Genomic DNA, 13842 nt, shown 5'->3' on the forward strand with positions numbered 1-13842 from the left:
AGTTAATTAACGAAATATATCATATTACAATGACTCTGCACATCAAAATATATCAAAGTTTACCGCTACTCCAATTGGCAAGATGGTGAACTTATGCATGCATATGTCAGGTCGGTTAAAAAACTTTTCTTTCATAAAATGAAATAAAGTATTTATAGTCTGCATAAAAAATTAATATGTCAGTCAAAGTACAAGATATCCAATTATAAAGAAGTCAAGACTAGGAAACTTACATCGGACTCAACCCACGAACTTGGCTCAATCAATTCCTTGAAAAATTTCTTCGATGGTAGCTTAAAAGAATTCTCTCGAACCTCGTTTTAGTATTCTCATATGTGACCTAGCCCATCATTTCTGTAAAGATATTAAGTGAAACGTCATGTGCTACATTATACCCCACAATCACTCTAAATAGTGACGTAGGCACACCTGGGAGAGGATACTTAATCTTTTCAAATGGAAGGTGTACCCTAGAATCCACACTTTTCTTCTTTAGTTGAGTTGGAGGTGTATAATTATCAACACCTTTCCTTTTATGACTGGTTCTTCGAGATTCCTACATAAATAGATAACAAAAAATTACTCATCAAGAAATATAAAAAAAAATATAATTTCAAATCACAAAATATAAACAAAGATTACTGATCAATAAATTACTCACCAATGTAACTCCTTGCGTGGTCGTAACAATAACAGAAGTGTCGGCCTCTGGGATGTCAGACATGTTGGGCTATATATGTGGCATGGTGAGTAGACGTGTCGGCCTCCGGATGTGGGATATCAGTGGGTGAAGTAGACACGTCAGACTGTGTATGTGGGACATCGACCTCTATAGGTTGGATGTCAGTGAGTAATGTTGTGGTATCGGGCTCTAGAAAGGGGATAGAAGTAGGTGTAGTGGTGGTATTTTGAGGATCTACAGGGGGAATGAGAGTATGAGAGGCAGTTGCATCAGTGGTATCAGGATCCCGAGGTGGGATGAGCTACATCATGGCATCGTCACCTATATATGGGATGGGTGACCTTGTCGTCTCCTCAATCACTGTGGAATCCTTCAATTAGCAAACATAAAATGATGAGTTCACAAACATGTAAAAACTAAATATAAAGCAACGATAGTAAATGCAAACCTTGCATATAGACTGCAACAATGACTGGATGGCCGACAATTGTGCTTTCATGTCTGTCGTGTTTTCCTCGATCTTTGATACACGACTATCTAAACTCAATATATGGCTATCCAACCTCGATAGTGAGCTGTCAATGCTCCGTAGGTACGAATAAATAGAATCGTTGGGATTGGTTCCCTCCCTGCAGCCAACACAGTTAGAACACTCCTCATCCAAAGATCACTCTCTATGGGAATCCGCAAGATGGACATCAGGTGGGTTGAACTCATCCTCATCGCGTATGTCCCCCACTACATCATAGGACATATCATCACTAGGTGTGTTGTCCCTTCCTCCACCCTTCCACATTCAGCATTATCGTGCTCAGAATGCTCGTGTTCATCATTGTTACCTCCACGATTATCATCACCATCGCTTTTAAAACTACCCCCACTACTCGACCTATTGTCGCTTTCATCACTATCATCATTGGCACCTAGATCAAATATAGGTCTTCTGTCCACTAGGGTATCCCGAAACTCCCTCTCAGCGTCGGTCATGACAAGACCCTCTTTAACCTTTTTCTGCATTAACATCGGTTAGTGTCAATTTAACAACCAAATAAACATATTATGCATAGAGTACACTTACATTGTTAGACTTGAATATATCTCTCTTTAGTACTTTGAAGGACACTGAGTGAGAGCATGACCATCGTAATATACTAGGTAAAGCCACCTTGCTCCTTCGCTCCACAATATTCCCAACTATCGATGATGCTAGGAGCTCGTACGTCCATACCTAAATAAAATTTAACATATATTAAGAACAATAGTAATGTTAAATCAAACAACACGATATTATGTTAAGCAAATTTACCTGGAATGCTTGTCGAAATCCACACAAAGAGTACTTCACGACATAATTTTATTTCCTTTCACCTTTGTCTTGTATAAACTAATCTTATCATTCAATGCAGTTTTTAGGGCATCAAGTTGATGGAACTCAAGACATACGCAGCAGAATAAGGACCTAATTACAATATAATTGCTTTTAATTTAAAGGAAAAGATGCATGCAATTGAAGGAAAAACAATAATTAAAATTACTTCTATAGCTCCCGAAAATCGCTCTTCCTCGTTGAATCTCGATCCGAACACGAACGGACCACCACTAGAGTTGACCTACTATCCTCTGGACTAAGAACTGGATTGTGGGACCCGGTGGATGAAGAAAACCGAGAGAGAGAAAAGAGATGGAAAAAAAGAAATGGACTTTGGGTAGGTTTTTGGGTGGTTTTTCAGCCCAATTTTAGAAAATAATTTGGAAAAATTGACAAAAAAAACTTTTTTCATTCAAAATGAAAGCCCATTTTATAGAAAAAACCATGCAACAATTGCATGAACCAAATCCATAAAAACCCAATACCTATAATCCACTATCTTAGTGGGCTTAATGTCTCCACTATAAGTCAACACTTAGCCCACTATTTTGTTAGTGGAATTATCCAACAAAAGTTTGGATTTTCCCACTAACTTTAGTCAAAGGGCAAAATAGTCATTTGGTCAAAGTCAAACTTTGACCAAAAAGTCAACATTTTGACTTTTTATGATTTTTTCCATGTTGACTAATTTTGACCTCCCGAGCATGAATCCGCATTCATTTTCTCAAAATTCAAATCACATTTGAATATAAGGTCGGTCAAAGTTTGACTTTTCAAAGTCAAAAGTCAACTCTTTGAATTTTTATATCTTTGACCATTTCCATTATTTCCGAGCTTTTGAATATGAATGTATTCATATTCTTGATATTTAAATCACATTTAAATATTAAAGATGTATCTCTAAACTGAAAACCCGACCACTATATCACATATACTTGTCGGTTTCTCTCTCTTCACCTAATTCGAACAATTCGAATTATTCTATCATACTGTTCTAAGTTTATTCCATATGAGCTAGTAGGGGAACCTAATGGACCTATAGATCATGTGCTCCAACGATCCGAGATTAGCTGGCTAAACTCTTTAGACGGAGCTAATCAACATTCGTTAACTAATGGGTCATTCCACTATAGTCTCGTAGTTGCACTCCCCTCACTATAGATATATTTGTGTCCATTTGATATAACCATGATTAGTAAGCTAATCCTTCACAGGTTGTTCATAATCTCGACTAGGTCATAAAAACCGTTTGACCCCCGAAACTACATCTTATTCCTTAAGTTCAGCTGATCCTCTAATGAATAATTGGTTTAAGGTTCAACCTATAAACCGAATCCCTTTCGAGCCAAGAAGAGGGTGGGGCCCTTGTTCAAGACCTAGATTCAGTACTAAAGGGAACAACCTATCTACTATCCCTATAACGGGTAGGAGTGAATTCCGTCTTGCACCCTATGTTCCCAGCTATCCACCCGATCTTACCCCTGAAATGGGAGGCTTATTGGCCAACGATGATGAGTTGCCCTCACTTATGCAGATCTAAGGATAATTTCGAGTGAACAAGAGTTCATAGTTAGCTCAGGATTAAGATTAAGTTACCTAGGTCATCAATTAACGAAATAGTCAGTTTTATATATAAAACGGCATTTAGAACGTAAAAAGTGACTATTTCATGGTTCAGTCTTAAGCAAACTCATTGCATAGGATGCCCCCACTCATATATCTCTATATGAACGATTCAGGATCACATCGTTTGTACTAACTACAAAGTGGGCCGCATCCATAGTGTCCCCAATGGGAGTTTTAGTCCAAATAGGAGTTTGTTGGGTTGTATGTCCTAAAACTCCCAGTTTGTAAATTTAAACACATTCTATTTTCAATAAAGAAGTTATTGAGCTTTAATCAATAAAGCAGCCTAAATCCAATAAAACGAACCCCTGGCTATAGTATGAAAACTTGAACCTCACGTGGAGACATAAACTAGGATCAGGTTTGAATATATAGTCAAAACGATTTATAAATATAAGGATAGGGTCGAATACCTTATCTTGGGGACACTATGGATGCGTTCCACTTTATATTTGATACAAACAATGTAGTCCCGAAATTGCTCATGTGGAGACATGCGAGGAGACATCTTATGTAAAAGATGTTTGCATAAGGTCGGACCATGAAATAGTCATTTTTCCTTATAATGACCGATAACTATTAAAATTGACTATTTCAATCTGATGACCTAAGGTAACTCAATCCCAATCCTGAGCTAACTACGAACTTCTTTTTACTCGGGATTATCCTTTAATCTGCATAGGTGATCCTGAGCTAACTACCAAATCCTGTTTACTCAGGATTATCCTTTAATCTGCATTGGTGAGAGTGGCTCAATAGTATTGCTCAATAAGCCTCCCATTTTAGGGATAAGACCGAGTGAATAGCTGCAGACATAGTCTTACAAGATGGAATTCACTCCTATCTGTTTTAGGGTTAGCAGATAGGTTGTTTCCTTAAGTATTGACTCTCAGTCTTGAACAAAGGGTCTCACCCTCTCTATGATTGAGAGGGACACAGTTTCTTGGTAAGACCATAAACCAATTGTTAATTAGTGGATCAGTGGAAACTTAAGGAGCAAGATGTATTATAGAAGTAAAACGATTATTTTGACCCAATTGTTAATCATGGTTAAATCAAGTAGATAGAAATATATCTACAGTGAGGAGAGTGCAACTATTGGGCTTTAGTGAAGTGACTCATTAGTTAAGAATATTGATTAATTTGGTTAAAAGAGTTTGGCCAATTAATCTCGGATCATTGGAGCTCATAATTTGTAGGTCCATTAGATTCCCTTACTAGCTCACAAACGAACTAAACCTTAGAATAACAAGATGAGAGAATTTGAAATATTCAAATTCGAATTAAGGGAATATTAATTATATATGATATAATTAAATATTTAATTATCGAATTAAACGAAATTGGAGAGATTCATGTATTGGGAATTGGTGGTTTAATACTTTGATATTTGATACTAAATTATTTTAATTAATTAAAATAGTTTAATTAATTATTAAAAATTAATTTTATTAAAAAGTTAATTATTGAAAATAATTTTTGGTTAAAATTAATTAATATTCTTCTAATTTTTTGGAAATTGGATTTCAAATTAAGAAACTAATTTTTTTAAAAGTTAATTAATAAATTTGAAATTGGATTTCAAAATTGAGAATTGATTTTGATTAAAAATCAATTAAAATTGAAAAACAAAACATAGTGGGTTTTTCCCACTTTGGACACCAAATTCCCACTCAAGCTAAGGCCAAGACAGATAAAGGTAAATACAATTTACTTGTACTTGAAATTGTTTAGTGGAGAATGATTATTCTGCCTGGATAATTAATTCGGACGCCACTAATCACGTCTATTCTTCTTTTCAGGGGATTAGATCTTGGCGACTGCTGGAGGTTGGTGAGATGACGATGCGAGTAGGCACCAGGCACGTCGTCTCAGCTGTGGCAGTGGGAGGGCTCCAGTTATCTTTACAGAATAGGTTTCTAATTTTGAATGATGTATATATTGTTCCTGAACTTAAGAGGAACCTTATTTTTGTAAAGTATTTGCTGCTATGTAAATACACTTTTTCATTTAATATGGATAAAGCGTTTATTCATAAAGATGGTGTTAATATTTGTATAGCGTATCTGGAAAGTAACTTGTATATGCTAAGGTCGTTAGCCATTAGTTCTCTCCATAACACAGAATTGTTTAAAACTGTCGTAACTCAAACTAAACGTCGACGTATTTCTCCAAAAGAAAATGCACAACTTTGGCACCTTCGATTAGAGCACATCAATCTCAATAGAATTTAGAGATTGGTGAAGAATGGACTTCTAAATAAGTTAGAAGAAAATTCTTTACCGGTGTACGAATCTTGCCTTGAGGGTAAGATGACTAAAAGACCTTTTACTGAAAAAGGTTATCGAGCCAAAGAGCCTTTTGAGACAGTACATTCTGATCTTTGTGGTCCTATAAATGTGCGAGCCCGAGGTGGCTATGAATATTTTATCAGTTTTACTGATGATTACTCTAGGTATGAGTATGTTTATCTTATGTAACGGAAATCTGAATCTTTTAAAAAGTTTAAAGAGTTCAAGGCTGAAGTTGAAAACACATTGGATAGACCGATTAAAACACTTCGATCAGATCGAGGTGGAGATTTTTTGGACTCGGGATTCCAGGACTATTTAATAGAACATGGAATCGTTTCCCAACTCTTAGCATCGGGTACACCTCAGCAAAATGGTGTAGCTGAGAGGAGAAATAGAATCTTGTTGGACATGGTTCATTCGATGATGAGTTATGCTTCCTTACCGGACTCATTTTGGGGTATCGCAGTGGAGACTACGGTATACATACTCAAGTGTGTTCCCTCCAAGAGTGTTGCGAGAACATCTCTGGAGTTGTGGAACGGGCGTAAAGCTAGTTTACGTCACTTCTGCATTTGGGGTTGCCCTGCACACATGCTTGAGGAAAATCCCAAGAAGTTGGAACCACGGTCGAGGTTATGCCTCTTTGTAGGCTACCCAAAAGGTACACGAGGGAGTTATTTTTGTGATCCGTCGGAAAATAGGGTGTTTGTTTCCACGAACACTACTTTCTTAGAAGATGATCATATAAGGGAGCATAGTCCACGAAATAAAGTCGTGTTGCGTGAACTTTCCAATGAAACTACTGAAACTTCAACAAGAATTGTTGAAGAGCTTGCTACATCAGCAAGAGTTGTTGATGGTAGTTCATCTAGTACGTCGGTTCCACTTCAAGAGTTGAGGAATCTCGACGCAGTGGGAGGGTTGCGAACCCACCTGTTCGCTATCTGAGTTTCACGGAAATCCTTGCTATGGTAGCAGATGGCGACGTTGAGGATCTGTTGTCTTATCAGAAGGCAATAGATGATGTCAACCGGGATGAATGGGTTAAGGCCATGAATCTCGAGATGGAGTCGATGTACTTCAACTCAATATGGGATCTTGTAGATCAGCCTGATGGGGTAAGACCTATAGGGTGTAAATGGATCTACAAGTGCAAATGAGGTGCTGATGGGAAGGTGTAAACCTTCCAAGCTTGACTTGTGGCAAAGGGTTATACCTAGGTAGAAGCAGTCGACTATGAGGAGACTTTCTCACCTGTTAACATGTTAAAGTCGATTTTCATCCTCCTATCCATTGTAGCTTATCATAATTATAAGATTTGGCAAATGGACGTCAAGACGGCCTTTCTGAATGGCAATCTTGAAGAGACCATTTACATGGTGCAATCCGAGGGATTCATAGCCTAAGGTCAAGAGCAAAAGGTTTGCAATCTGAATCGGACCATTTACGAGCTAAAACAGGAATCTAGAACATGGAACATACGGTTTGATACTGCGATCAAGTCGTATGGCTTTGACCAGAGTCTTCATGAATTTTGTGTCTACAAAAAGATCATCAACGCTTCAATAGTCTTCTTAGTGTTGTATGTAGATAATATACTACTCATTTGAAATGATGTAGGTCTACTGACTGTAGTTAAAAACTGACTAGCTACCCAATTCCAAATGAAAGATTTGGGAGAGGCTCAATTTGTTCTGGGTATATAGATCTTTCGGGATCGTAAGAATAAAGTTCTAGCACTATCTTAGGCATCATACATTGACAAGATGTTGCTCAAGTACTCGATGCGAGGCTCCAAGATGGGCCTACTGTCATTCAGGTATGGAGTCACTTTGTCTAAGGACATGTAAGACGCCTCAAGAGGTTGAGGAGATGAGATGGATCCCATATGCATCTGCCATTGGCAGTTTGATGTACGCGATGCTCTGTACTCGTCTAGACATCTGCTACGCTATGGGCATAGTCAATAGGTATTAGTCTAACCCAGGGTAAGGTCATATGACTGCAGTGAAGAACATCTTCGAGTATCTTTGGAGAACGAGAGAATATATGCTCGTATATGGATCTTGGGATTTGATCCTTACTGGATACATAGATTTTTACTTTCAGATTGATAGAGACTCTCCCAAGTCCACTTCAGGGGGAGGAGTTGTAGTGTGGCAAAGCACTAAGTAGGAGTGCATCGCCGACTCCAATATGGAGGCGGAGTACATAGCAGCTTGCAAAGCTACTAAGAAGGTCGTCTAGCTCAGGAAGTTCTTGACAGAACTGGAAGTCATTCAAGATATGTCTAGGCCCATTACCATCTATTGTGATAATAGTGGGACAGTGGCGAACTCCAAGAAGCCTAGGAGTCATAGGCGCGGCAAACACATAGAGCAGAAGTATCATCTGATCCGCGAGATAGTACATCGAGGGGACGTGATCGTCACGAAGATCGCTTTGGAGCATAATGTTGTTGACCCGTTTACAAAGACTTTCACGGCTACAGTGTTTGACAGTCACCTTCAGAGTATGGGTCTACAGGATCTCCCGCGGCTGGACTAAGGCAAGTGAGAGATTTTCTTGTACTGGATTATATGCCCTAGTTTATTGTTTTGTACTAGTTTTTTGTACACCCCACTTCTCTTTAGGACAAGTGGAAGATTCTTGGGGTTGATGCCCTAAAGTCTCGTGTTCTGTAGTTTGTAAATATATGATATTTTACTTCACTTCTTGATTTTGCTCAGTTGTTTGTTTTATTTTCTTTACCACAAACCAATAAACCTAAAATCCCCGGTTATTTGTATGTAACTTAAGCATGTATGTGGTGACATACAAGTGGATAATGTCTTAAGTGATAACCAAAATGGTATATAGTATATGGATATAGGAGGGAAACCTTATTCTAGTAATGCTACGGATGCGGGCCACTTTGTAGAATGGTCACAAGTGTTGTGACTTGTCACATATGGTATGATTCTAATCATTCGTGTAGGGGATATTTGAGCGGGGTCGTCCTATACAAAGAGTTTGTATAAGACCTGACCACGAAGTGTTAACGTCTCGTTATATAACACCATTCATGATAAAGACTTCACTTCACTAGAATGACCATATGTAACATGACCTCAATCCTGAGTGAGTTGGGAACTCCTACCATTGACGGCGGTCCTTTGATATCTATGGGTGTGAGTGGCCAGGTCATTGACTCAAACCTACCATTTTGGGGATTCATCTGATTTGAGAGCTGGGAACTCAACTACATAAGATGTTATTCACTCCTTTCTTGAAGTAGGGGCAAGTAGATAGATAGCTTCCTTAAGGGCTGATTCCAAAGCTTGAACGATGTGGCGCCACACACCTTCTCTTGGCTTGAGAGGTTTTCACACATAGTTGGACTATGTTGTATTATTCATTACAGGAATTAGTGGTACTTAAGGAGTGAAATGTAACTACAGGGGCAAAACGGTAAATTGGTCCAACTATACTTACAAGCATCTGTGAAGGGTCATTGTACTCATGATTGGTTATATCCAATGGACACATAAATATATCTGTGGTAAGAAGAGTTTAGCTGTTGATCTTGAGTGGAATGTCTAGCAATTAACGGATGGTGGAACTCGTGGCTAAAGAGTTTAGTCAGCTATTCACGTACCGTTGGAGATTCGAGCCACAGGTCCATAAGGTCCCCAGGTAGCTTAGATAAAGTCAACAATCAGTTTTTGGGTCAGTTTGAAATGTTTAAATTGACCAGAGGTAGTTCGATTATATATGATATAATTGAACTAGTTAATTATTTATGATATAATTGACTAAATATATGAGATACATTATTTTGGAGGAAATTAAATATAAATATGATTTATATCAAGTAGAGGAGAAATTACTATAGTAGATATATGATATCAAACTATAGGTTAAGAATATAATATGATTATATTCATTTATTTTTTAATTAGTCTGTTATATGATAATTGGCCAAAAATTTCTCCTGAATCGTGCATTAGTGGGAAGATCAAATTTTGTTATTGTAATTGAAGAATAAAATGAAAATTGGTTTCATTTTGCAAAGGGTTCGAAAAAATCAGTCTAGGTGTGGAAACGTCACAATTTCTTAGTTGAGAGCCTATACAATAGTGCCTTATCGCCTAACGATCACACACCCCGCACACTAAACTATCACATGCGTTCTTGAAACGATCACTCAATTTCTCTAAATGATCGCTTAGCACGCCGAGTTTTCTAAACTATCGCTTAGTAAAACCTGCACGATCGTGTACCTTTCTCTAAACGATAAGCACTCGACTATATGATAGTCACCTACTATCTCTCACTTGCTTGTCGTTCTACACGATCGTTCTTTCCTCCTTCCTCTACCAATTCCATGAAAGTTCACTCTTTGGATTCTCACTCCAAGAATACCAAGGGCTTTAAGTGGTGGTGTCGTCCCCAGTTGTTGCTTGTTCATGTGCTATCGTTCGTGTAGACGATCGTGTTGCTAAGTGATCATTTGTTGGGCGATAAAGACCGTAAAGGGTTTGCTTTCGCTGGATTGAGTTCGACTGGAGATTGTCTTCAACTGGTATGTTTACTCAATCTGTTGTTATTTAATTGTTAAACCATGCTTACAATTAGTGTTAAAATGCATACCTGTTTGTTAGAATCTGTGTATGGTAATTCGGTCACAATGAAATAGGAAAGATCCGAACGCGCTCATGGATGCTCTTGTTTAAGAGTTCCTTTGGACTAAAAGTTATATAAGTGTTAAACTGGGAGAGTTAAATTTTCGAAGTTCACCACTAGTACGAGAAGTAGAATTAATAATAGAGTTGAGTTGATAACAAGAAGTTGCTATAGATGGGATGTAGTAGCTGAAGTCACAGAAACGTGAACTATTCAGCAAAATTCTTTTTATGCCATAATATTTTGCCTTGGCACATACTAGTTTTGTTACTAAGAAAGAAAGATGGATCGATACAGTTATGTAACGCCTGTTGAGAGTTAAATATTTGTAGCATAGCTAGGTTGCAATAGACAAGGAAATGTCAAGGCTGTCAGGTGTCGAATCTAGATTTTGAATCTTGGTCCAGATCCTGGACTTGGAGCACCACAGATAGTATGTTTCTTCTAGCTTGAATGATGGATTGATTGAATTTATGGAGATGAAGGAGAAAGATATTCTAAAGATAGATTTATGAATCAATAATGCTTCCATTTTTGAAACTATCATCAGGTATTGGATATAGTTATTATGAGGTTATCGTGATGCTTTTTGATTGACCAATGCTCTATAGTGTCCAAGGACTTCAAAAACTCATTATGAAAGAGATTTCTAGGCTTGTTCATAGCAAGGTGTAAATAATGATATGTGATTGTTTTCAGACTAAAGAGTAACATAGTCTTTGGCATGAGTAAGTTTTACATCCCTTGGCAGTAGAAAGCCATATGCCAAGTTTCTAATGATATGGGACTTAATTGGACAAATTTGTTTCGTAGGCATGTAGCTACTAAGAGGGACACCACATTTGACACCCATAAAGTAGATACAATTTTTAGTTGATCAGATTCGCTTTGCTATGTATGTTGGGTTTATGATGTCTGTGGACAGTTGCTTTGCCACACATATGAGAATTCTTATATGCCAGCATAACCAGTTCAAATACATGTTTTTAGTAAATAAAACTTCTTGAGCTCTTGATAGTTCATAAAGTGATTTTCTACATCTTTTCAACATCCTAAGTTTCATAGTTATATATATGGAAGACACTATCACACTTCCCGAGAAATTGTAAGGTACTTAATTAGAGTTCAGTATAGCTTTTCACTTACGTATCGATGGTCAAACCAAACGTTTGAACCAAACTTTAAAGGACATGTTATGCACTCGCACATTAGATTTTGCAAGGAGTTGGGACTCTCACCTACATTTGATGGAGTTTGCTTATAATAACAATTATCAGGCTATTATTAGCATGATGCCGTTTGAAGCCTATATGGAAAAAGTTGCAGGTCTCCTACTCACGGGATAAGGTTAGTGAACGAAAATTTGTTAGGGTCTGAGTTAGTTCACACTACGAATGAGGTCATTCAAAATATTAGAGTACGGATGGAAACAGCTTAGAGTAGGCAAAAAGTGACGCTGATGTTTGGCATAAAGACCTGGAGTTTGAAATGGATGATAAAGTATTCCTGGACGTAGCACATGTGAAAGCTATTATGAAATTTGGTAGAAAAAGAAAGCTAAGTCCATATTTCATTGAGCCTTTTGAGGTTTTGGAGCGAATTAGCCATGTGGCTTGCCGGTTAGCATTGCCACCGTTGCTCTTTGCACTTCATAATGTCTTCCATGTTTCTATGTTAAAAAAGTACATTGAAGATGTATCTCATGTTGTTGACTTTGAGCTCTTACAATTGAATAGGAACCTGAGTTATGAGGAGAAGCCTACTCAAATTCTTACTAGAGAAGTGAAAATTATGCATAATAGAGAGATAACACTAGTGAAAGTTCTTTGGCAGAATCATCAGTTCGAGGAAGCAACATGGAAACGAGAGGATGTGATGAGATCGAAGTACCTACAGCTCTTTCAGGATGAGAACTTTCGGAGATGAAAGTTCTTAAGGAGAGAAGAATATGACATCCCAAATTTTCAAGTAACTTTAAAATAATTGTCTCAATTTTTTTGTTGTACTTGGAAATTTTGAGGCTAAAATTGAATTAATTGTTAAGATAATTCAATTGTAGATTAGGAAAAAAAATTTGGAATTTTGAAGTTTGAATTTTGGTGAGATTGAGATTTTAAGTAGAAAAGGACGAAGAAAATGAAAGTAAAAGTTAGGGTTTTTAAATATATTTATTTATATGGGAGTTAAACCATTTAAGTCATCTAAGCCATCCAAGCTACACAAAGCCTTGGGTACTTCATCTTTTTCCTTTCTCCCCTACAACCCACATTTTTCCTTGTCGCTTCTCACTCTCACATACCTGCAACCAGATCCACATATTGGCTGACAGTTGCACGTCGACCTCCATCGATCGTCGTCGAGCATTCGCCGACCATTGTGCCATCGCCATTCACTTCCACAGGTCGCCATTGGTCGCTTGAGTCCATTGCCTCTTGTTAGAGTTTAGTTGGGTAAGATTTTGAAAGTTCTGTTGGATTTTTTTGTATGGGTCTTTAATTCCCATTGAGTTTTGATTAATTTAATGGACACCCATGATATTGTGAAGGTTGGAACAGAATTTTAGAATGGCAAGAACCACTATCCAGCAGCATAAAGACCGAATGGATGCTTCTTGGTTAGTTTTTGTTTTAGGATCTTCTAAGATTTTGCTTGTCAAAGCATAATTTGCCTTAGTATTGTTTAATCCTTGTTAGATAAGGAATCACCTTCCAGGTAAATTTTTCATTGGGTCGTTTGATTGAAGTTTTGAAGTGGTTTTGGATTAAACCACCTGTTGGATAGGTGATTTGGAATAAGTTTTTTTTTTTTTTTTTTTTGTTAAATGTGTGTGTTGGAATTGGGCACTAAAGTTTGAAACTAAAGTTGTTTATGTTTTATGATTAGGAGCCACGATTCAATATTTTCTAAACCAAAAGGAAGGTTTTTTTTGCTAATCATTTGGGCATAATATCGAGGTAAGTAATCTTACTACTGAAACCATCTTTAAGCCAGGCATCCTAGGTAAGATAATTATGTTAAGTTAAATAAGTCTTTGAGGCATGCTATGAAATTGTTGGAATGTTTTGCTATGCTTCATGAATAAAAGGATTGTTATGAGCATGTTGAAACCTATGAACTATGATAATAAAACTATGGCATTGGATCCATTAGTTGTATATCAAGTACGATTGTTATGAGAAGGTTGAAACTTATGAGCTATGATGATA

General features: G+C 37.3%; 1 protein-coding gene across 1 annotated transcript; it reads left to right on the forward strand.

Moving 5' to 3' along the window:
• The first annotated feature begins 12124 nt into the window (after window positions 1-12124).
• Window positions 12125-12562, forward strand: LOC120073572 (uncharacterized). The gene has a single exon (XM_039026395.2). It carries the CDS (start codon window positions 12125-12127, stop codon window positions 12560-12562), a length of 438 nt encoding a protein of 145 aa, XP_038882323.2.
• Window positions 12563-13842: the final 1280 nt, after the last annotated feature.

The sequence above is a fragment of the Benincasa hispida genome, chromosome 3 (assembly GCF_027475165.1).
Source record: "Benincasa hispida cultivar pf3 chromosome 3, pf3_genome.v1.1, whole genome shotgun sequence".
NCBI classification, from domain to species: domain Eukaryota; kingdom Viridiplantae; phylum Streptophyta; class Magnoliopsida; order Cucurbitales; family Cucurbitaceae; genus Benincasa; species Benincasa hispida.